This window comes from Mustela nigripes, chromosome 4 (genome assembly GCF_022355385.1).
Source record: "Mustela nigripes isolate SB6536 chromosome 4, MUSNIG.SB6536, whole genome shotgun sequence".
In the NCBI taxonomy this organism is placed as follows: Eukaryota; Metazoa; Chordata; class Mammalia; order Carnivora; family Mustelidae; genus Mustela; species Mustela nigripes.
The window spans coordinates 126489346-126515762 of NC_081560.1; the positions used below are offsets into that span (position 1 = coordinate 126489346).

The 26417-nt window shown below is 32.9% G+C and overlaps 2 protein-coding genes across 8 annotated transcripts in view; one reads left to right on the top strand and one right to left on the bottom strand.

Annotated features, from left to right (window-relative positions):
* Positions 1-24298, top strand: part of PHYHIPL (phytanoyl-CoA 2-hydroxylase interacting protein like) — an 89007-nt gene extending 64709 nt beyond the window's left edge. For all 3 annotated transcript variants that reach the window (XM_059397452.1, XM_059397454.1, XM_059397453.1), the window contains 4 exons: positions 8692-8888; positions 10785-10959; positions 14490-14607; positions 23045-24298. In XM_059397452.1, coding sequence (XP_059253435.1) covers positions 8692-8888; positions 10785-10959; positions 14490-14607; positions 23045-23579 — 1025 coding nt within the window. In that variant the 3' untranslated portion in view covers positions 23580-24298. The remainder of the gene's footprint in view (positions 1-8691; positions 8889-10784; positions 10960-14489; positions 14608-23044) is intronic.
* FAM13C (family with sequence similarity 13 member C) overlaps positions 24103-26417 on the bottom strand; it is a 157494-nt gene continuing 155179 nt past the window's right edge. For all 5 annotated transcript variants that reach the window (XM_059397448.1, XM_059397451.1, XM_059397449.1 and 2 more), the window contains one exon: positions 24103-25687. In XM_059397448.1, the coding sequence (XP_059253431.1) occupies positions 25564-25687 (124 nt within the window). In that variant the 3' untranslated portion in view covers positions 24103-25563. The remainder of the gene's footprint in view (positions 25688-26417) is intronic.

Genomic DNA, 26417 nt, shown 5'->3' on the forward strand with positions numbered 1-26417 from the left:
TATCAAACCATCCTTTGCTGGCAGTAAATTCTCTAGTTTTAGATCCTTCTCCTTCCTTCTGCTTTAAGTTGTCATATAGTTTTTTTCTCAAATCATGTTAAAGTCTATAGATATACCTTTCTTATCACAATCCTGCACCCCCACAAAAGACGTGTTTTCAATATGATAAAAAAAAAAATCACAAAAAATGCAAGGTTTTCATGCCTGCTAGTATAGCTGCAGTGACAGCCTCATGAATTTTGTGTTTTTTTCTCTTTCTTTCTCTTCCTTCCTTCCTTCCTTTCTTCCTTTTTCTCTTTCTTTCTTTCTTTCTTTTTTCTTACAATGGTTCTTACACTGAATTCATTTATCTTAAAATGGTGGGCAACCAAGATGCAGATGCAGATCACAATCTACAGTACATATAAAGCAATTCTGCTTTTTCTTGTAATGTCATGACATTCTCTGCTTTTAGGGAGCACTTCCAGCATCGTTAATGGCACTTCATATGGGTCTCATGGTGTTGTTCAAGGTTTACAGTGTTTTAGTAAGCAATGACAAATACTTGAGAACTGCAACAGACTACTTTTTGTTGCAGTAATCAATTTAGTGGAGAGACAGACTGCTCATGTGGAGATGATTAGCATCACACAGCATTTTAAGCATATATTTGCAACACTTGTGTTCACTGCAATAGCAACAGAAGGTGGTTATGAAATTATTACAGTAGTGTAGTATGTACTACAGTTAATTTTATGGAGTTATGATTTAATACTTCAACTTTATGTTTGCTTACATTTTTCTTGAGTGCAAATGGTGCTATATACAGTCTGTAAGTGTAATTTTTGATACTTAAAATAAGTATATTTATATTTTACACATATATTTTTTGTACACATAAATACACACACAGACACATATACACAATGGCATCAAGATATAGAAAGCAAAATGTTTTAGACACATTACTAAAGAGAAATGAGTGTACCTTCTACCATGGTAGAAGGACACTTCAAGTAGGCAGGAGGATTGATGAGTGGGAGGATCTAAATGTTTTTCCTTTTATGGATTGTACTTTTGGTCTAAGTCTAAGAACTCTTCACCTAGACTATATCCCAAAGATTTGCTATTGTTTTTTTTTTTTCTTTTTCTAAAAGCTTTATGATTTTTATGTTTTACATTTTAAAAATCAGTTTTGAGCTAATTTTTTGTGTATGCTGTCAGGTCTAGGTCAATACTCATTTTTTTGCTCTTTCCCATCATAGCACATGGATATTTTAAATAGCAATACATGGAATTGATAAGGTGTAAAAAAAAAGGCACTTGGAGTAGTTGGAAATACAAATTGCTGAAAACAAATGTGATTCAACATTGGCATTTCTTGGGATTTGTCCAAAGATAATTATAAACATATACAAAAATGTACATAGATTTGACTGAAGTGTTATTATAGGAAGACACTGGAAACAATCTACATGTCTAATATCAGGATGACTGATTACTAGAATGAAATACACTAAGATTAGAATTATGTGTAGTCATGTGAAAATGTTCACAGTTTATTAAATGAAAAATTGTTTACAAAATATTAAGCACAATATGTAAATAGAGAATACAAGTGATTTTTATTTTCTTTGTGTTTCTTTTCTAAAAGTTTCAGCAATATTCAGTGTTACCATTAAGAGTATTTTTAATTTTTAAAATTTATTGTAAGTAAGTAAAGCATAGAACAGTTTCACATTTTGTTGTGGTTACTATTTTGAGTTTTATTACTGTCTAATTAGTTTTTCTTTCAGGCCTTTAAAAATATTGCAGCATTTAAAAAATAATTATAATGGTAAAATTAAAGTATTGCAGTATTTTAATGTTTTTATGAAGGGGAAAGTACTTTTCCTTCAGCAGACTATATCTCTGACTTTGTAAAGAAAATTATTAAAATATATATTATTTTATATATGTATACACTTATAATTTTAACTTTAAAATAAAGCCTCCTATATGTACTGTGGAGGCAGATTTTTTTTTTAATCACTGAATTTTAGGAAAGAAAAAAAGATATGATATGAGAAAATTGCCCCATGGTTGCTATTTTTAAGGGAAGTAACCTAACACCTGCAATTTCTTTCTTAGAAAGATAGCTCGAGGTGTATTATTAAAACTAACTACCTTTATTATTTTTAAAAATATTTTCATACTTTATTCAAATTGAGTAATTTATGCCCTTTTAACTACTATAACTAAGATTCTAGATTGGCTTCTATTGTATGCTTTAGGGAAGATACTATGAGGAAGAAAACCACTCATTTTCCCAATAAAATTGATGGGGCAAAGGGACAATGGTACAATAAATATGCTAAAAATATAAAGGTCCTCAAAAAAAAGAAACATGCTCTATTGCAACTGTTGAAAGAGTACATTTAGGTTATTAATCAGGTGATACTTTAAATCTTACTCAAGATAAAACTTTTTTTAGCTTAATCAAATTGGGTCATACACTTCATGAGGTAATCTTGATAACCAAGTAAGTTTTTTCTCTGCTATATTTTCTTAAAAAGATAAATATAAAGAAAACATCTCAGATTCTAATTTTAGCTAAGAACTTTGATAGCAAGTAATTTAAATCTCTGTATAAATGTATTAAAAATATAGTATCATTGTATTATGATTGTATATTCACACAGATGAATACACATACATATGTTATAAATGAGACAAAAAGATTATGTTGCATAATTTCTATTCTGAAAAATGCTCCTGAAATAAAGAAATAATAATTATAATGGGTAATGTTTGTTTAGAACAGCTTTTCTAATTCTTGAGGGGGAAGGGGGAAAAAAAGAAAAAAAAAGCAAATTTAAAGGATCTCTATTTCTTACAGATTGGATAATTTATAGAATATATTGACATGTAGAAATGTATATAGATATATAGAAATTCATAATGCTGTAACTATACTGGTTTTTATATTCATAGATGGAAGTATGTGATACTGAAGGTAGTTGTGAAGTGGACTATTATTCTTTTGTAGGCTAAAATGTTTTAGTGAGTCTAAATCTTGTCAAGGTCCTCGGGGTGCCTCAGTCTGTTAAAGTGTCTGCCTTTGTGTCAGGTCATGATCTCCAGATCCTGGGATTGAGACCCACTTCCAGCATCCTGCTCAACAAGGAGTCTGCTTTTCCCTCTCTCTCTGCCCCTTCTCCCCACCTCATGCTCTCTCTCTCTCTCTCAAACAAATAAACGTAATACATACATACATACAGCACTTGTGTCTTTAAAAATGTGGATTTATATTGGACACTCATGGATACTTAAAAAATTGCTTTCTTGGTGTTTGAGGGGCACATTTGAACTAATTATATGAGTCTGACAATAAATTTTACTAAAATTTCATCTTCAGTTTTATACATATTGAACTCCATCTAAATCAACCATAAGTTTTTTCTCTTAGATAACTCTTCAACTTCTGTGCCACATTTCTGGTCTTCTTTTTCAGTATTCTTGTTCGGTATTTTTTCCTATACCCTGTGCTGAATTACCTAAAAGATGTACTGTTTCTTAATGCTTTTACTGTTGTCTCCATTTAGAATCTGTGTCCTCAACTTTTTCACTACTGTGTTCACTTGTTGAAATTCTGTTTCTCTCACAATGTTGTGGTTATAGTTAACAATACTATATCGTATACTTCAAAACTGCTAAGAAACCAGAGCTTAAATGTTCTTACCATGAAAAAGAAATGTTAAATTTGGGACATGATGGAGTTATTAGCCAATTCTATAGTGGTACTCATACTGCAATATATAAATATAAATATATATATATTTATCAAATTAACAGAATTGTAAACTTTAAACTTACACAATATATTATACATCAATGACATCCCAATTTTTTAAAAAAAATTTACTTCTCCTACAACAAAGAGTTTCATGTTTTCTGAATCATGATTTGATTCCCTGAATATGGTCTTTCAGTTAAATTATGTTATCACATAACATAATTTTATTATGATATTTCCCACATTTTATATCCTTGAGGCAAGAGCTAGTTTTTACATCTTTGTAGTTTTTTGTTGTGTACTTTTGATATATAGATAATTGCAACTTAGTAAAAGTTGTAATAACTAACAAAAATAAATATGAAGGGACACATAACTAAGTGCCAGTGTGATAAGGATCCTCAATCAGCTTTACAAATCTAAGTGATTTGTCAGGGTCAATATGAGAAGCAACTTGAGTTCAACACCTGCTAAAAGTATAGCAACAAATCATTGAAGGTAGAGATTTTATTTTAAAATATTCTAAGAAGATGGGTATCACATTCTGATTTTTAGTTATCTTAGAAAGTTTCCTAGAGTTTAATATACAAGTCCCAATAGGCAGTTTTGGGGGAGTATAATAACATTAAAATGCAGACAAAAAATGCTTTCCAACAATTAATAGATTTAGCACAGAGGGGAAAAATATTTTAAAAGTGAATCAATTTGTTACAAAAGTGCTTTTGAAATGTTTGTTCTGAAAAGCAGTTTTCATATTTTGGATAGATAAAAGTGTCATTAATTTGTTTTCCATTCAGTATTACCTGTCAGCATTATACTCACAGATCTTAGAATTACTTGTCATGTAAAGTAGAAAAACGTAGCTAGAATTACTCTTATGATGAAGTCTTATTAAGAAATGGAAGCTGTGGGCGCCTGGGTGGCTCAATTGGTTAAGCAACTGCCTTCAGCTCAGATCATGATCCTGAGGTGTCAGGATCAAGACCACATCAGGCTTCCAACTCCATGAGGAGTCTGCTTCTCCCTCTGACCTTTTCCCCTCTTATGCTCTCTCTCACTCTGTCAGATAAATAAATAAAATATTAAAAAAAAAAAAAAGAAAGAAAGAAAAGAAATGGAAGCTGCGAGAGAGAGAGAAAAGAGAGAGTGTGCGCCAGTTGGGGGAAGGGCAGAGATGGAAGGCACAGAAGAGGGAAAGAATCCCAAGCAAACTCTGCACTGAGCACAGAGCCCTATGAAGGGCTCAGTCTCACAACCCTGGGATCATGACCTGAGCCAAAACCAAGAGTCACACTTAACCACCTGAGCCACCCAGTCACCCCACCATAAAACAGTTTTAACATTTGCACATACACAGACTTACTCTACTAGTTCTTCACATTAATCCTGCTTTAGCCATTGCTACAATCAAATTAATCTTTTCAAGGGAGAACTTCTGATATTTGAGGGTTATTTTCTTCAGTATTTAATTTCTCACTTGGTTATACTTTATACGGTAGCTATCTTTTAACACCTATTAAAAGAAATTGTTTGAGATTAGCAGGGTCCTACATACTTATGACAAAATTGTTTCTTAACTATCACAGATAAATATTTTAAACCTTACTTTTTAAATGAAAAAGTGAAAATTGAAAAAAAAGAAATGGAAGCTGCATTTAGAAATGCACTTGATTGTACAGCTCTAAGATGGTACTGGCTGGTTATTGAATATTGGTGTCATGTGAATCACAGTTGTTTCACTGATTATACAGACAGAATCATTGTCTTCGGTCACTTATCTCAAAATCTCAGTTAAAAATTGATTCACAGAGTATGAAGAGGAAGGAAGTTACATATAAACTGATAGGACTGGTTTAAACTAATTTTTTTACTACTTGTACCCAAGTAAGAAACCTGCACAGAGGTTAATCTAGTGGCTTTGTTAAGAACTAGGAAGTATGGGGGTGCCTGGGTAGCTCAGTGGGTTAAAGTCTCTGCCTTTGGCTCAGGTCATGATCTCAGTGTCCTAGGATCCAGCCCTGAATCAGGCTCTCTGCTCAGCAGGGAGCCTGCTTCCCTTCCTCTCTCTCTCCACCTGTCTCTCTGCCCACTTGTGATCTCTGTCAAATAAATAAATAAAATCTTTAAAAAAAAAAAAAAAAGAACTGGAATTATGATAAGTAGATAGGAAATAAAGATTCTTTTATAACAAGTCCTTAATAGGTTTGAGCTTTATATTCTGAATGGTAAAATAAGATTTAAGAAAACTTTCTACATTTTAATAAATGCAAACCTTTTTCCTCAAATTTTAATTATTAGAAAAAATACAAAACAAAATATTATATTCTAGGTAATAATCAGTTTTTATAACTTTAAGGTTGAATCAGATAACAGTGGAACTTTAAATATCAAGCTTCTGTATCTTAGTGTTAATATATTGAAGTTATGTCTTCATTAAATTGGGTGAAATGCAAAATAGCTTTCTTTTTCTATGATCTTAAATAATTTTTTCACTCAGTTGTTATGAAATTATATGGAGAGTCATAATGTAGATGAGTTCTACAGAAACTTTTACCATCAGTGTCCAGAAAGTTTTTTAGTGTTATTATTTATATTTTAAAGATAACTGTAATCAGAATAATAGGTAAAAACTTTGAGTTTTTCTAAATAGAACAATTATGAATGTTTGAGTATTTACTACCTTTCCTTTTCCAAGTCCATCAAAAGGCTTCCACTTAGTTTCTTCCCCTCCCTTGACTTCTAAAAGCTTTTATTTAGGTCACAAGCAATTTGGGGGTTCCATTAGGCCAGATGAGAAGGAAAGAAAAAAGTGAGAGTAATTTTTGTGGGAGTTTTATGAAGAGGGGATCAGGAGAAACTGGGGTGTGAGAGGAGGGTAAAAGAAGAAAGAAGGATTTTTAAAAGTACTGTTCAAGAAATGACAATAAAGAACTTAAGTTATTTTGAAATTAATTTTCAATGGTCATCAGGTACCTCTAGCAACAACACAGCTTGAGATGAGACAATATGGGTCAATCGGGGCGCCTGGGTGGCTCAGTGGGTTAAGCCTCTACCTTCGGCTCAGGACATGATCCCAGGGGCCTGGGGTCGAGTCCCGCATAGGGCTCTCTGCTCAGCAGGGAGCCTGCTTCTCCTCATCTCTCTGTCTGTCTCTCTGCCTATTTGCGATCTCTCTCTCTGTCAAATAAATAAATAAAATCTTTAAAAAAAAAATATGGGTCAAAGATTTAATAAGACTGGCAATTGTCAACAGTTTTATATCATTTTAACAGTTATATCAGTATATATGACAGTTGAGATAGGAATGTGGGGTTGAGATAGGAGTGTGGGGGCAGGAGAACATGATCTAATCTGGAAATGGAACGTATTGCCACAATATAATACTCATTGTTGTTATTTTTAATTTTTGTTAATCAAGACTTGCTATTTTCTTCTGTTAAGGAACTAGTTATGTAGCTGATTTATGATCTACCACATTTTTATCATATGACTAACAATTATATTTATTTTTTCTCCTCTGGGGCATTCAATTTTATGTTGGCTTGGGGTAAAAGAACTTAAGAAGTAGAATGAAATTTGATTCAGTGTATCTTCCCTATCTATGAAACAAACTTGGCAAGCCTATATTTTTTCTATTTTTGACCTATCATCCATCAGATTCTACTCTATATTGTCAAAGTTTCTCTTTTAGTCTCTCATTTTCTTTAACTGGAAATGCAGAATACAGTCTTCTTAATAACCAGATGTCAGATCAGTTCTTCAAGATTTTAATGATACTAATCAACATGGCAATTGTTTGTTTTTCCTCTTTTAGCCTTATCTTTTGTTTTAATACTCAGAATTAAATTGATCAAGACACAATGGATAAAAAAATCCTGGAATAATCCTTGACATAATAACTTGTAAGAGAATGGTCTTCAATATTATTTGTATATGTAGTATAACTATCGCATGCTATTTCTACATATAAGTATCCAAAACAAAAGGGAAATGGAAGAGTCATTTCTATAGACTGTCACTCAGATATTTTTTTAAAGAAAAAAGAATTTTTTTATTTGGGTTCTTTCATTAGCAACATTTGTGACTTCATATAGTTTCAAACACCTGACATTAAAGCAGAATTGATCGGTTGTATATGAAAAATGTTCTCTTGGTTCTTTCCAGATGGACCCTACCATATAAGGCCAATCTTTTATAGATTAGAAGGATGGATTATCAGTGGTTTTTTTTTTTTCTGTTTGTTTGTTTGTTTTACATTCTGTGAAAGCAGAAATTGGAAAAGTAAATTGAAAATGTAGAAGTGGTAAGGACTAGTTCAGTTTTGCTTTTTTTCTTATTGGTAAAATGACTTTGTAAATGGCATTAGCTATCATTAACACTCAAACCATTTCATGAGCAATAATGAAATCTCAGCTTTAGTAATTAGGTAGTTGAGTTCAGAAATATATACATAGGTGCAACTGGGTGGCTCAGTCGGTTAAGCGTCTGCCTTAGGCTCTGGTCATAATCTCAGGGTCCTGGGATAGAGCCCCACATCAGGCTCTCTGCTCAGCAGGGAGTCTGCTTCTCCCTCTCACTCCCCCTCTGTGTTCTCTCTCTCTTTCTCCCTCTCAAATATATAAATAAAAATCTTATTTAAGGGCACCTGGGTGGCTCAGTCATTGGACGTCTGCCTTCGGCTCAGGTCACGATCCCGGGGGCCTGGGATCGGGGCCCACGTCAGGCTTCCTGCTTGATGGGAGGCCTGCTTCTCCCTCTCCCACTCCCCCTGCTTGTATTCCCTCTCTCTGTGTGTCTCTTTCTATCAAATAAATAAAATCTTTTTAAAAAAAAGTTTATTTAAGAAAAGAAAAAAAAGAAATGTAAACACAACTGATGGCCTTGCAACCTAGAAAAATACATTAGTTGAAAACTACCTGTGCATTGTTTTCTTGCAGGAAACAAATCACAAGACAGTGGCATAGCAGAGATGGAAGAACTTCCTGTACCACATAACATTAAAATAAGCAATATTACATGTGACTCATTCAAGATTTCATGGGAAATGGATTCAAAGTCAAAGGACCGTATTACACACTATTTCATTGACCTCAATAAGAAAGAGAACAAGAACTCCAATAAATTTAAACACAAGGTAAAATCTTAACATTTACTTCTATTCATTTGCATCTTAAAATCTAAGTATGAGGACATTTATTTAAAAGAGGAAATGTTTTGTTGATTATGTGATGTATTGACATTGGGAAGTGTAAAAATTACATGTCATTTCAAAACCCTATCCTTTTAAGAAATTTAGTAAGAAAACAAAATGCTAAGTATACTATAAAATAAAATTTTTCCCAAAAAGGTAAAATCATGACTCTCATATAGACATAAAAATGAACATGTGTTAAAGATTTAACTGATTAATGAGCTAACTGATGAGGTGTTACAACCAGTTCAATGGATAATCCAAAGAATAGACACAGTTATAGATCAGGATATTGAAATAAATGTAGAACTACAGGCAAAACTGGTTTGGGGTCAGGAAGAAGCAAGGGCCAGAAGGGATAGATGGACAAAATTCTTTGCATGTTTTTAGATAAGAATAACTGTTATCCATGATCTAAAGATTACAGTATTATAAAATAACTTTCACAGAAGCAAAAGAAAATAGCCAGTAGAGTATGCTATAAGCAATGCATAGTTTTCATTAAGGCATATATTTTTCCCCATAATAACTGCTGAGAAAGGAATGTGATAAAGCTTTATAAACTTTAGGGTATTTACAAAATACTTTAGGGCTGAACATTGCTTTATGTAGTCAGTTTTATTTTACGATTTGAGAATGAAAACTAACCTTTATATTTCTTAGACCCGTTAACACCTCTTTGGTATTATTCTTATAACAGTCTACTTATCATGTATCTTTGCTGATACATCTCTCGACATACACATTAGAGGTAGTATAGAAAGAATAATAGTTATTCAGTATTCTGTCTTTTTTTTCAATATTTTCACTGATGAAAACTGGTCCTTTTTTTATATTGATACTAAATTTAACTTGGCAGTTTTTTTTGGAAGAGTTGCCTTATCGTTTCTGGAAATTGTGTCTTTTACCAAATGTTCAGTTATACACACTAATGATAAGTGAGGATTATATGTACAGATAAGTGTGAGAGAACAAGATTGATATTTCGTTATTCTAACCATGTTCTAATTTTGATTATGCTTTCTGGTTATGGGTATTTTCTTTGCTGGCATTTGTCTTCTTGAGGCAGTTTTCAAATATTTCCTTGAAATAGCTGTGAAATACTTAACGTTAAGTGATTATTAGGTCAAGATTTAACCCCCTTTTACTCATCCACACTTAGAAAACCATGTCTTAGAAATGTAGTAAATATTCAACTAGCAAGTTTAATAACTTTATTAATCATTGTTTGGAAATACCTAAACATTTCTGTGACACAAAGTCCATACTTGAATACAACTGAAGCAGATCTTACCCCTTTTGTATATAAAACTGATTTATCTTAAAATAGTTATTTTAAAATGTTTTCTCCCTTCACATATAAACTATTTAGTAATGGGCTACTCTGGTAAAATTAATGGATAGTATAAATTAAACAAATATATTTTAAAATAGAAAATCATTGAATTTTATTTGTCATGTTTCTGGGTTTTTGGAAGTTTTGTTTTGTTTTATTTGATATTAGATATTGCATTTTGAGGAGCATATATAAGGACTGTACCGAGAAGAACAAGAATCAGGAAAACAAGAATCTAAATACATGAATGTCATTAACTAGCTGTATGACCTTGGGCATGTCTTTTGATCAAATTGGACCTTATTTTTTATATCTGGAGAATAGAGATTTGACTATAATAATTGTTAAATATCTTTAAAGAGGAAAATTATTAGCAAGGAATTTAATAAGTTCCTCCACATTGTTTACAGTTGATTCAGGTTATACTGCTAAATTATTATTTCTTCCCACTCTCCCTCCCTACACCCTTCTTTCTTTCCTGTTTTTCTTTCTTTTTGTCTTAGGATGTTCCAACTAAATTGGTGGCAAAAGCTGTTCCTTTGCCCATGACTGTCCGTGGACACTGGTTTTTGAGCCCAAGAACTGAATATACAGTAGCAGTGCAGACTGCCTCAAAACAGGTTGATGGTGATTATGTTGTGTCTGAATGGAGTGAAATTATAGAATTCTGCACAGCAGGTAAGAGAACTAGGTACAAATACAGAAAAATATTTAATAGTTCCTTAAAAGCTAATTACAGGAAAATATGTTTTAATCATAAGGTAATACGAATTTCATTGGGTTATTTTTACATCTACAATAGCATTGTGTAATAGAACAAACTGCTATATGGTTGGAGTGAATTTAGATTCTCAGCAAAAGCTGAGTAATGGCATTAAATCAATTCTTTGCTGCATTGTTTGATTTTTCAGGGTAAAAACTTTGCAAATGAAAATTGGTTCAGTTTGAAAATACACTAAAACATATTTTGAACTTCATTTTGGGAGAGAGAACCTTTTTTTTTCTTTTTTAAATTTTCACAGATATTGGAGGCACCTAGTTGGCTCAGTCTGTTAAGTGGATGCCTTCGGCTCAGGTCATGATCCCAGAATTCTGGGATCAAGACCAGCATCTCTGGCTCCCTGTTCAGCAGAGAGCCTTCTTCTCCCTCTCCCTCTGCCTGCTGCTCCCCCTGCCTTGTGCACTCTCTCTCTCTCTGTCAAATGTTAAAAAAAAAAAAAAAAAAATTAACAGATAATTTAAACAAAGAAGTCAGGAACATCTTTCTCTAACTTAGGGAAATGGATGCAGACAGAAATGTTACTGGATTTTTCACTCAAGTGCTGAAAATCTATAACTAAACTAGTGTTGCACACACGTGTGTGTGTGTGTGCGTGTGTGTGTCTGTCTTTGCTTCATTAGAAAGTACCTCATAGTTGGGGCGCCTGGGTGGCTCAGTTGGTTAGAAAGTACCTAGCCATTTGGCATTGAGATATGTAATGTGGAGAGCCCTATCCCCTTTGATTTTTAACTGTACTTTAATATTCCATTAGATTGGAAATGTTACCATTCATCTCATTCATTTATCTGTTTATTCATTCATTTAAGAAAGAAATATTTGGTGAGCACTTAAATAGGTGTTGAAGTGATACAAAGATATCTTTACCTGAATACATCTGTCATTCTCTCCTTGTCTGTTAGAATGGGGCTTTATTTCTTCTTTGTATAGGCGATTATTTCCTCTAAAAACTTATGGAGAACAGCTAAGTGTTTTTTTCAACATAAAGGAACTTGAAGAAAAAGTTTTAAAAACAATTTGCCTCAACTAATTGTAGGTTGCTTAGCAACTTTCTCCATCTGAGGGATCCTTCAGATAAACCAGGCTTTTTTTCTCCCCATAACGTCACACCTGCTTTATTTTAGACTCAGTATATACTTAGTAACTGCTTTATCTCACTATCTTGTGTTTGTTTCTTAATCTCAAACTCAGTGTAAAACTTTTCCTATGGATATGTTAAATGGATAAAGTTTTAATTCTATGTTATTTTGACTTTATCTTCAACCCTTTTTATATATGGAGAAATTGCTAATGATTATAACATCCTTGATTGCTAAAGATTTCAATCTTTGAGAGCAAGGAAAATAGTATCTCTCTGGTACCATATTTCTTCCTATGTAAGATACCGATTATAAGATCCACCATTGAATACTGTCAGTTAAACTATGAAATAGTGTTTTCTTAACACAGTTATTGTTGGACTCATGTCAGAGAAGCTAAATGTGAAAAAAATACGTTTTGAACTAGATGAAATATAATCATAGTTTAGTTATCAGTAATGAAACAGCTGATTTTTATATTGGATTAATAGTAACATTAATAGTGAATAAAGAATTCTCAATGATATAACGTCTACCTATATTTGATATATTATATTGGAGTTAATATATCCCCTCAGTTTTTTCCTGAAACAAATTTCTTTGGAGTCTACATCGTGTTTTCTTTCTTTCTTTTTTTTTTTTTAACTGCATTTATTTCCATTTACTTTCATTGTACCCCACCAGCAAGGCTTAATCTAAGACAGACACATAAACAAGACGCAGCCTTTTTTGATATTGTTTTAATACATGCTATTTTCCATAGGACTGCACTAAACAGAGTCATAGTATTTGTCCAGTTAAAAGAACTATACTTTACCTGCTAAAATCCCCATTGACATTAGGAAAAGTGTGAAATATTATTTCTTCTTTAGCTTAAGGAAGACCTTTGTCATTTCCAGTTCAGAAATACCTATCTGTATATAGATGCATATACATTCACTCTGTTCTTTAATCTGTTTAGCCATATGAGTACATTTATTTTTATGTGTCTTTGTCTTCTTTCATTTAGAGTGATCACCCTGTTGCCCTTTTACATAACTATATCTCATAATTCTACTAAGAATGTTATTGGGTGAATAATAAAACTCCAGCTTTTAACTGTGCCATAATAGTTTTCTGTAAATTGTTCTGTATTTTTAATTTCCATGAGAAAATATAAAGGGAACTTAAGCTTTTTGAAGTTTATTGTTTCAGATTATCAAAATAATTCAGACTTTTACTTAAACTTTATCAATAACATTTAATCTATAAATTTTGAAGAAGGTTTTTGTATAAATTGTCCCTTAATCTGTACAGTAATTCATTCCACATTTATTGAGCACATACTGTGTACTATGTACTGTGAAAAATATTGATATAAAATAAAATAGAATACCACCAACTAATCTACTTCTAGTCTAGTCTATGTTAAGATACAACTCTGTGCTTACCCTATAAGTCACAGTTGGCTATATATTTAACTATGTATATTTATTTGTAAATTTAGACTGTGAGTTCTTTGAAAGGAAGAATAGTCTTTTTGATCTTTTAACCTGATCATCTAATTTTGCATGATGCCTTCTGCATTATGTTCTAATCTAAATAAATGTGAGCCAATGAAGCAGTTAATAAACTCTGCCGTCATGAGCATTTCAGCTAGATTGCTTTTATTTGGAAGGTCTTACAATCTTTATGGACAATTTTTGTTTAGATTTTGGTGTAGAGGATTTTGACAACAGTCCTCAATTTTCAAAACAAGAAGTTTTGGTGAAAGTATCAAATTTCTTGGAGAGAAGTTTTAGATTTTCAAGTGTCTTTGTACCTGAAAACCATCAACTAAAAACTGGAGACCTAGTTTCTAGTTATATGAACATTTGGCAAATCAAACTGTGACGAGCCTCAATTTCTGCATCAATAAAATGGTCATATTTAATCTCCTTCACTAACCTCATAGATTTAAAGAGTAAATTAAATGAACATTATTATTGCTATTCAATTTGCTATTGATTGCAGGTTAGAAGCTTCTTTTATTTGATTTATCAGTTGGTTCAAGAAAAGCTAGTATGGTGCCAATTGATATTATTACTTGAGTTGTGCAGAGCCTGCATTCTTTACCATTTTTGTTTCAGAATCTTTCATTTCAAAGAGTGAAACGAATGCATGTGTATCCTAAAAAAAAACCCATAAACCATAACAAATACATTTTTTGTAGAAAGAAAAATGTGTCAAAGACAATGTATTTTTTTAATGTAATTTCCTTTTCACTAAGATAAATTTCCTAAAGGTAAATTTTAATAATTTCTAATTTATTAATCATGTAGTTGATAACTTTGTAATATATTTTTAGTAAGAGAATTTTTTGTTATTTTCAGACTATTCAAAAGTTCATCTAACACAGCTATTGGAGAAGGCTGAAGTGATTGCAGGACGGATGCTTAAATTTACTGTTTTCTATCGTAACCAACACAAAGAATATTTTGACTATATTCGGTAAGGATAAAAATATATATAGTGATTTGCTTTACTAAATGCCATTCCAAGCTCTAGGCTCAGGTTTCCCTTGAATCTAGTTCTGTGAAATAGCAATTTTTGTTTTCTTTTCAAAATGGTTATACTTTTTTATTTCCGAGAATAATTAGTAGAAAAAATCAGATTATGGGATTTTTTTTCACTTCACTTACATTCCTGTCTATAATCATTTGTAGATGATTATACAGTTCCTGTCTACAGTTCCTGTCTATTTGAGTGGAAGATCTTAAGCCTCCATGGTTTAGACTAATGGTTTAGACGTGACAAACTCCTCTGCCACCCAATAACTCAGCTAAATATTCTTTTCTTGTGGATTGCTTTAAGATATTGAAAATGGGTGGAGAGGAGGAGGTAGCTTTCATGAAATATGGTGAACCAGTTGTGATTTTTCAGGCTTCAGTCTTAAGTGGAGATCTTTTAGCCATTATCTTGGATTAATTATCCTTGAGGACAGGGTGTTTTGTTTACTTTTGAATTCTAGTGTTCAGTTAGTATTTTGAAGATAGCCTGTGTTTACACTGGGAAGAAGTTTCCAAGAATTCAAAAGAAATCCATGCTTCCGGTAGTTTTAATACTAATAATCCTTTTGTATTTGCAGATGAAAATTTTAGGACAGTAAATAGAGAGATGAATTTTTTAAAGGCTAAGACTAAAGTTTTTAAAATGATAAATGCTATATAGGTTCTAAAACTTTTACACAGTAATCTCGGTAATTTGTCATTTTAACAGCCTTGGTCTGTCTTTAAATTTTAAGTTGAAAGCATTATAACGGAAAAAATTAGGAAGCTTTGTTGTTATTTGTTTCTTCCTTCTCTAGTTTTCTTAAGTAAAGATCGTGGTTTTAGATTTAATCAGCTCCAAGCTGTAGAAACTGTAATGGGAATCAGAGATAGGTGAACTTAGGCATCTGATTTCATCAAATGAAATACTTTGCAATATCATGTTTTTTTTTCCCCTATGTTTTGATACTGCAAACCGTAAGTTTGAATATCTTATAAACACAGAGTTTAATCCATAATTCTTTTATCTGATAAGTTATTTACCCTTCAGTCTATATATGTATTTCATGATGGGATGCCCTTACCCTAATTTAAATAGTACAAACAAATGTAACACAAATTAATGTTTGTCAGTTGTGAGTGGGAATGATCATATATATTAAACAAAAAATGTTTCCTTTAAACATAAAATTTGAAAACAGAAAGATCTTTTTTTTTTTTTTTTAAAGTAAGAAGTACATCAGTATAATACATCTTTGGTACAAGGTTTTAGATTCTTAGAATATTGCCAATGTCTATTTTAGGTGGCCACTGGAGGTCAGTATTTCCCTGATTTTCTCTGCCCTTTGGGTAGAAACTAGACTATTTTCAGGTCTTTCAATACTAAAATTTGCATCATCTGTTTTCAAAAATTCTAAGAAGAAAAGAAATTATAAAAACTGCCTGGAAAAAGTCATTGTGTATATTGTATAATTGACTCCAGTGTACCAGTATGAAAGATGTATTTACTAACAAGGAAATTTACCTTTATTGGAGTTTCAATGACAGTTGTAAAATCCATGTAAGTTATATCTTCATGCAGTATATATAAATAAATATACTTCCCAAGTGGTGGGTACAGTTCTTCAACATTGCTTTTTTAAAACACTTTATTTAAAAAATATAGTAGACATTAGCTTTAATGACTTTGATTTTCATTTTTAGGTAACAAATTCTAATCAGGACCCACATCCTTTATCAGAATCCATTTAAAATGTCATAAAATGCTTGAATAGAAATGAAACTTTCACTTAACTAGCTACAGACTTTCCAAATCATTACAAATTATGAAAAAGTGTTTGGTCAGTTCTGACTCAATCCGTATGGATTAAGTTCATTTTGATCTCTTTCTCTAGAGATAAATTTCTAAGTGAATATTTCTTTATTTCTGTCTCTCTATTTTCTGCTATTATTGTTTCATTAATTGAACTTGTATATGCATGCTGGACACATATCATATCAATGTTTTGTTTTTGTTAATGAGAATGTAGCTGTAACAAGGGTAAGAATTATGACCCAGGACAAGATGGAGTGGAAACATTTCTCCCTATTTTTCCCATTAAGTATAACTAAAAACTCTGGATTGTACATATAAAATAAATGTAAGAATCTGAAAGGTGGAAGAAGACTGAAAGGTAGAAGATAGCCAGTTAGGGACCATGGGACTCAAGGGACAATACAGTGATGAGTTCCCTGAGTTTTCTTTTTAGCTCTTATATTCTTGACTGATTTCTGAAGAAGCCAAGAACCCCAAAATGCTAATGGGCACAAACTAAGAAAAATACCCTCAGAAAATTTGCTCTATTTACCCAAGTGACCAGCAAAGGGATAGTCTTGAAAATAGAAAGCTTTTAGACAATAATTGCCCTACTTCAGCCAAATACCATAAGGGAAAAAAAAAAAAAAAAAATTCCCACCCTCACCAGCCGAGTCAAGTAGGGAACCCAGATTTCCACCTCTACCATCTACAAGGAAGCACCTTCTCCTCCTCCAACCCCTGCTGGGGTGGTGTGAGAGAAAGCTGAATAGGGAAGCTGGACTTATACCCTCGCACCAGTGGCAACGTGGTACCTGTCAACCTCCCTACTCGGGTGGTATCGCAGATTGCCTAATGAAAACCAGGACTTTTCACTACAGCCTAGGAATTCGGATTGCCTCTGCATTATCAGTGAAAGCCACATAAGGAGCAGTACTGAGACACCTTCTTGCTCTCCAAGCTAGATAATATTAGTAGAAGCCTAGCGAGAAACTTAACTCTTAACTTCACCCAGTAGTCATCCCCCTGTCTTTGAGGCTGACTGTGAATCCTGGTGTTTATTCTCCCCTAACAGCAATGAAGTGATATTCTTTCGCTGATACATAGTCAAAAGAAGTCTGCTAAAGTACTGATTTAAATAAGACTCAGCTTCATAACATAATACTCTGAATGTCCAAGATACTATTGAAATCCACTCATGATTCCAAGAATCAGAAAAATCATGAGTGAGAAAAAATGATCAACAGATATTAGTGCCATAACACAGAATCTTAGCACTATCTGACAAGGATTTCAAACAGCCACTGTAAAAATTTTTCAATAAGCAATTACGAATATACTTGAAACAAAAATAGAAGATATAAAGAATTAAATGAATATCATAGAACTGAAAAACTACTATAAGTAAAAAACTCAGTGAATAGACTCAATAAAAAAAATGAAGAGGACAAAGGAAAGAAACCATAAACTTGAAGATAGAACAATAGAAATTATCAAACTGGGGCTCCTGGGTGGCTGTTGGTTAGCATCTGACTCTTGATTCCAGCTCAGGTCATGAGATTGAACCTTGCTCCAGGCTGAGCATGGAGCTTGCTTCAGATTCTCTTTCCCTTTCCCTCTGCTCCTCCCCCCCCGCCCCCCCCCCCAAAAAAAAAAGAAAGAAAGAAAAGAAATTACCCACACCGAGTCACGGAAAATTGACTGGGATAAAAAAAGAGTACAACTTCACATACTTGTAGGGCTATAGCAGATCTAATATCTAATACTAATGTCATTGGAGTCAGAAAGGAGGAAAGGGTGGAGCTAATAAAATATTCAAAGTAAAAATAGCTGAAATATTCCCAAATTTGGCAAAGGACATAAATATAAAGATTAAAGAAACTAAGTAAATCCCAAATAGGATAAACACAAAGAAATCCATGCCCAGACATGTCATAAACTCCTGAAAATTGAAGAGAAGCAAATCCTGAAAAACACCATACCTCATCTATGGTGTCTTTCAATCACATCATCATTAGAAACCATATCAGCCAGAAAGAAGCTACACAATATTTTTAAGTTCTGAAAGAGAACTGTCAACCCAGAATCCTGGATCTAGTGAAAATTTATCCTTCAAGAATAAAAGGAAATCAAGACATTCTCAGATGAAGGAAAATTAAGGGGAATTTGTCACCAGCATATCTACTGTAAAAGAATGACTAAAAGAAGTTTTTTTGTCTATTTTTTTTATTCATCATGACAAGTGTACTCTTCAGTCCCCACCTCCTATTTCTTCTGTCACCCCACCAACCTCCCCTCTGGTAGCCATCAATTTGTTCTTGATAGTTAAGAGCCTGCTTCTTAGTTTGTCTCTCTCTCTTTTTTTTCCATTGCTCGTTTGCTTCTTAAATTACACATATGAATGAAATCATATGGTATTTGTCTTTCTCTGACTGACTTATTTCACTAAGTATTATACTCTAACTTTATCCATGTTGTTGCAAATAGTAAGATTTCATGCTTTTCTTTGGCTGAATATGCCACTATATATATATAATCTCACATCATCTTTATCCATTCCTCTGTCAATGGACACTTTAGCTGCTTCCATAATTAAGTGATTATAAATAATACTGCAATAAACAGGGGTGCTTGTATTCCTTTGAATTAGGGTTTTGTATTGTTTGGGTAAATATCTAGTAGTGAAATCCCTGGATCATGGGGTAGACCTATTTTATTTTTTGAGGAACTTTCCTACTGTTTTCTACAGTGGCTATCCCAGTTTGCAGTTCCACCAAAAGTGCAAGAGGGTTCCTTTTTCTACATCCTTGCCAACACTGGTTTCTTGTGTTGTTGATTTTAGTCATTCTGACAGGTATGAGGTAATATTGTAGTTTTGATTTGCATTTATTTAATTAGCGATGTTGAGCATCTTTTCATGTGTTTGTTGGCCATCTGGATACCTTCTTTGGAGAAATGTTTGTTTATTTCTTCTGCTCATTTTTAATTGGATTATTTGGGGTTTTTGGTTTTGAGTTATAGAAGTTATTTATATATATTGGACACTAATCAGGTAATACTAATCAGATAATGTCATTTGCAAATATTTTCTCCCATTTCATATGTTGCTGTTCATTTTGTTGATTGTTTCCTTCACTGAGCAGAAGCTTTTTATTTTGATGTAGTCCCAAAACTTTATTTTTGCTTTTGTTTCTGTTGCCTCAAGAGACATATCTAGAAAAATGTTTCTGTGGCTGATGTGAGAGAAATTACTGCCTGTGCTCTCTTCTAGGATTTTTATGGTTTCAAATCTCACATTTAGGTCTTTAGTCCATTTTGGGTTTACTTTTGTGTATGGTGTAAGAAAGTGGTCCAGTTTCATTCTTTTGCGTGTAGTTTCTCAGCATCATTTGTTGAAGAGACTACCTTTTTCCCATTGGATATTCTTTCTTCCTTTGTCAAAAATAAGATTAATCCATATAATTATGCATTTATTTCTGGGTTTTCAATTCTGTTCCATTGATTTGCATGTCTATTTTTTATATTTTATCTATTTTATATTTTATTGTATATTTTAATATTTTATTGTATATTTTATTTATTTTATGCCAATACCATACTGTTTAAACTACTACTGCTTTATAATATAACTAGAAATCTTGAATTGTGATACTTCCAGCTTTGTTTTTCTTTTCCAAGATTGCTTTGGCTATTCAAGGTCTTTTGTGATTCCATGCAAATTTTGAGATTGATTGTTCTAGTTCTGTGACAGATGCTATTGCTATTTTGATAGGGATTGCATGAAATGTGTAGATCACTTTGGGTAGTATAGACATTTTTACAGTATTTGTTCTTCCAGCTCATAAGCATGGAATGTCTATTTCTTTATGTCATCTTGAATTTTTTTCATCATGGTCTTATAGTTTTTGGAGTACAGGTCTTTCACCTTCTTGACTGAGTTTATACCTAGATATTTTATTGGTTTTGGTGTATGTAAATGGGATTGTTAATTTTTCTTTCTGCTACTGCATTATTAGTATAGAGGAACAAAATGGATTTCTGTACCTTGACTTTGTATCTTGTGATTTTACTGAATTCATTTGTTCTAGTAGTTTTTTGGTGGTCTTTAAGGCTTTTATATACAGTAACATGTCATCTGCATGCAATGAGAGTTTTACTTCTTCCTTACCAATTCGGATACATTTTCTTTCTTTATGTTGATTGCTTTGGCTAGGATATCTAGTACTATGTTGAATAAAAGTGGTGAGAGTGGACATCCCTGTCTTGTTCTTGACCTTAGGGGAAAACTCCAAGATTTTGCCCATTGAATATGATGTTGTCTGTGGGTTTTTCATATTAGGTCTTTGTTATGTTGAGGTATGTTTCCTCTAAATCTACTTTGTTGATGGTTTTATCATGAATGGATGTTGTACTTTGTCAGATATTTTTTCTGCATCTATTGATATGATCATATGGCTCTTATCCTTTCTCTTATTGCTGTTATCGTTTAGATTGTTTTGTGAATGTTAAACTACCCTTGCATCTTGGAAATAAATTCCATTTGATTGTGGTGTATATTTTTTAACATATTATTGGTTTGCTAATATTTTATTGAGGATTTTTGCATCTATCATGAGTGATGTTGGCCTGTAATTCTCGTTTTTCATGGTGTCTTTATCTGGTTTTGGTATCAGAGTGATACTGGCCTCATAGAATTAATTTATAAGTTTTCCTTCCTCTTGTATTTTTTTGTAATAGTTTAAGAATGGATATTAACTCTTATCTTAATGTTTACTAGAATTTGCCTGTGAAGCTGTCTGGTCCTGGACTTTTGTTTTTTTGAGAGTTTTTTTGATTACCAATTCAACTTCATTGCTGGCAATCAATCTGTTCAAATTTTCTATTTCTTCCTGCTTTAGTTTTGGTAGATTATAGGTTTCCAGGAATTTATCCATTTCTTCCAAGTTATCCAATTTATTGGCATTTAGGATCTGTTACAGTTATTTGTATTTCTGTAGTGTTGGTTGTTATTTCTCCTCCTTTATTAGCAATTTTGTGCATTTGGGTCCTCTCTCGCTCGCTTGCTCCTTTTTTTTTTTTTTTTTTTAAAGTGGACCTGGCTAGAGTTTTATCAATTTTGTTGATCTTTTCAAGGAACCAGCTCCTGGTTTAATTGATCTGTTCTATTTTTGTTTTAGTTTCTATATCATTTATTTCTACTCTGATCTTTATTATTCCTTTGCTGGGTTTGGGTTTTGTTTGTTCTTTTTCTATCTTGCTTACTTAGTAAAGTAAGATTGTTTGAGACTTTTTCTTGCTTCTCGAGGTAGACCTGTATAAACATCCACCATAGAACCTCTTTTGCTGCATCCCAAAGATTTTGGACCATTGTATTTTATAAAAGAAATGTTTGAAAAAAGAATGATACTGGAAATAATTTTGGAACATCAGGAGGAAAGGAGGAAGAGTAAGAATAAAATTATGGGGTCTAATCCAGAATATTCATACATCTCTTATTTATCCAGTGTCCTCTACTGTGTGAGTTGCTTTGTCTTCCCTTGAATCTGCATTTTTAATAAGCTTCCTTGGTAGTTCTTAGGCACTAGAATTTAAGACTCATTGCTATTCTAAAGGTAGGAGGGACCCTGGGCATACCTCACTGACCCACAGACTCTTTTAGAAGCATGCAACTGGGAGAACATTCTCATGCCTGTGTGGTAGGTTGTAATTTTCATTCCAAGTCATGCTGGTCAAAGACCCAGCAAGAAGGGGACATTTAGTGGGAGTTCTGGAGAAAATTTGACTAAAGCACCATTTATAAAGTTATAGACAGAGTTAAAGGCAACTAATAAAAGATGCTAAAGCAACCAGGAACTATCAAGAGTTGAAAGGTTTTACTACTCATAGGAAGGGGAATAGTAGACTCCCACTAGGAGAAGTAGAAACATATAATACATACAAATCCAGCCACACCAGTATTACAAGGCTCTGAAGCATTGGAGGAAGTAGAAGACAGCAGACTCAAGGCTTTACTTCCTCCTCCCCTAGATCTGATGGTGTCTTCCATAAACAGAACTGAAATGGAAGGAACCAAAGGACAAAGATGAACCAACCCACAGTGGAAGGCAAAAAGGATGGAGAATAGATCTGGGGAGTTGGTAAAGGGAGAATAACCAGCTCTGATGTAAGAAAAATGCAGGAAAGGGGACTTGATTGGTAAAACATACCTAGGAAAAACACACAAACATAAAACAAAACAAGACACTTTTATACCAATGTATATACACAAACAGCACTATATTGGGACTAAATTCTGGCATGCTTTAAAGAAACATTCAATTTTTTAACCAATACTCTTAGTCCGGTTTCTCTTCAGAGAGCCACTTCTGAAACCCAGTAGGTTTCTCTGGCCAGGAAATTTATTATGTAAGGAACTCCAAGGTTTGTAGAAGAACATCCTTGCATTAAAATACAAAAAGTAAAGTGGGTCAAAAGGTGGATTCTGTTTGATCTTATAGCTGGATGAGCATTCAGACTTTTGGGCCTATCACCAGTCAAATCTACATGTAAATCAATAGCTTAACTACTATTAGATGAAGAAGTGACCTTGTCTTTTCTCTTGCAGAGAACATCATGGGAATGCTATGCAACCATCTGTCAAGGATAACAGTGGTAGCCATGGCTCTCCAATCAGTGGTAAATTAGAAGGCATCTTCTTCAGCTGCAGCACTGAATTCAATACTGGGAAGCCACCCCAGGATTCACCTTATGGAAGATACAGGTTTGAGATTGCAGCAGAAAAACTTTTTAACCCCAATACTAACTTATACTTTGGGGACTTCTACTGTATGTACACTGCTTATCATTATGTGATTCTTGTTATTGCCCCTGTGGGATCACCAGGAGATGAATTTTGTAAGCAGCGCCTTCCTCAACTAAATTCCAAGGATAATAAATTTTTGACCTGCACGGAAGAAGATGGGGTGCTGGTTTACCACCATGCCCAGGATGTCATTTTAGAAGTCATTTATACTGACCCTGTGGATCTTTCTCTGGGCACTGTAGCAGAAATCACTGGTCATCAGCTTATGAGTTTGTCTACTGCAAATGCAAAGAAAGATCCCAGCTGCAAAACCTGTAATATCAGTGTTGGACGTTAATGCCCACTTTTCTTATTCTTACCCAGTTCCTCTTCTTCCCCTAAGAGCATTGATCCTCTGTTGTCCATTTTCATCATCAGATGTTTTCCATTGAAGCATGCACATGCCGCTATCACCAAAAGCAAATTGCCATTTTTCAAATTTCATCCAGAGCCGTTTTAGTGTTTCCTATTCCCTGCCCTTCCCATTACTTTCAATGATGAAAGTTCTCCTCTGACACTTTATTGCCTAGATGCTGCAATGTTTTTATTTTTCCTTATGCCAAACATAACAAAACAATTATATAAACTGCTTTAGCAAAATACAGAATAACGGCTTATAAATGGTGTTTAAATATGCATTCATTTTAATCTACTGAACAAATATTGGGATAACTCCAAACCGCATGAAAGGGTGTAATTGCAGCATGAGTTAAATCCTGAAGCCTAGAATTGTCAGCACTTCCAACTTGTTGTTTGACAGTGTTATTTATGTTATTTATATTAGCTAACAGCAAACAACTATTGTGTTTCAACATAATAAATATAATAGAAAAATATTTTATTTGTATTGTATAAAATATTTACAATCATATAGAATATATAGTTACATTTTAATAGCAATTGTATACATGTCATGAAACCATTTCCCTTATCAAAGATGTAGTTTGTAAACTTCAAATAGTTGTGTATCTGTCCTGTTACAAGTAGATGACTTCAATTAAACAAATTTATGAAGGACATCATTCTGATTCATAAAAGTTATAAAATATCAGGTAAATACAGAGAAAACAATAAGCCTCTGAAATACTCTGCTTCTTTCAAAGTCAGTATTCTTCCCATCCAAACTATATGAAAATGTGAATTTGTTCAACATCATGCTTAAACATTACAGAAAACAGAAATACAAACATGGTTGGGTACAAGAGAGAAAATGTTGACCTTTTACTTATTTTTACAAAGGCAAAAATAATAAATGTGTGTTTTAGTACAAAATAACACAAAACTATATGCAGCAAAGTTGATGAAGCAAATAAAACCTTCTGGCTTCTTTTCCAAGGTGTCTTAACAATTTCCAAACCTTTCATTTTGTACAGAACGAAGAATACCTACAACTCATGAGAAAGCTTTGTGACTTTACAAAGTATATATAGACCTTGGAACATTAAGAAAAATGCATATTCCCAATGGAAAAATAGTTATATACTCTTATAGTAAACAAAGAGATTAGCAGTCATAACTATGATCACATTAGATTATATACTGCAGACCACAGATCTATCCAAAATACCTATTTTCAAATTTTAATATTTTAATATAAACATCTGTCAATTATAGACAAAGATAATTCACAAAGTACATGCTATCAGAATGAACTTTGGTAACCAGAAATGTAAAATTTCAAATAACAGATAAAATAATGTGCTATTTTTATATAGAAATAAAAAATTAGCAGTGACACATTCTAGTATGCTTTACTGAATAGCCTAGTGGACTTAAGGGCAAGGTAGATTTTTTTTATCATTTAAAAATCTATTAGAAGTTTCAAATAAATTACATTCTTACTAGCTGTATTCCTTCCTACATAAAAAAGAAGAGTTTCTTCTCCTCCTCTTACTGATTTTCTAAAAATCATGCTCTTTTCCAAACACTGGACACTAAATAGACTTTCCCTAATAAGTGGCCCATTGGACAAGTATTACTTAGATTTGATAAAAAAAAAATATATTAACTGTTTGTTGAAATAATTCAAATGACTGTGCATTTTCTGCACAGCATGGAGGAGACTGAAATTTTTTTCCAATTATACTGTTAGTTGCTATATTTCCCCCCATTTAAATCCTCCTTCGTCATTTATACACTTACCGTCTCTTCCTAAAAATAACTAATACTACCACTAAAGTGCTTCCAATTTTCAATATATCAAAACTACTTAGCAAGAATGGCAGAGAAAAATAAACTTGACCATATCTTGGTTGAAAGTGAGCACAAACATTTCCTGAACCTCAGATTGTTTTGGCCGTATCTTGCTTGCTGATGAGGACTTCCAGTAGTCTCAGTTTGGCTTTTATGTGCTTGTATTCATAGTACTCATCTGCCATTGGTATCCTATCTTCCTTTTGTGGACTTCTGCAAAACAGAAAATACTGTCTATTAGCACATAATAAATCAAGTCATTAAAAATCCTTTTATAATTTTTACATGAGAAAGTACAGAGTAGAAGTTTCCACTTGGTTTTTGCATCATGTCTTTTTTACCTTCCCTTCCACCTTCACTCACTCCCTCCTCCATGTGTCATTAGGTTTTTGTATAAAAGTACCCTTTGAGAACTTGAATGTCATGGGCGTTTTGCAAATATATGGTCCACTGCATACACATACAACAACGGAGCAAGTTAAAAGAAAAAACAAAAACAAAACAGAAACCAGAACTCTCAAGGCGTTCTTAGTCCAGTTATTCTCCTATTACTTGTACCACAGTTCATGCCTCTGAAGAATGTTCAGCCCTTACAATGAGAGTTGTTAAAAACTCAACCTAAAAACTGCATAAATTAAGTGAAATAATTTATAAATTTGTGGTGATGGGGGGGGAGCTCAATGGTTACCTTATAAACGTGAAATATTTCCAAGTTTTCTTTTAATTATAATACCCATCTCTGCTAATGTGTAATAGAATCAGTGAGAGGTTCATGGATTGAATTTATATGAGTCTGAATTGTAATGGTTCTCTTTGCACACTAATTCTAAGGCTAGACATCGGGCAATGCATATTTTATGCATATACATTCTAACTACTATATGTTCTTGCCAATTACTTTGAAGAATGTTTGGGTAACATCTGGAGTTAAAACCATTTCCTT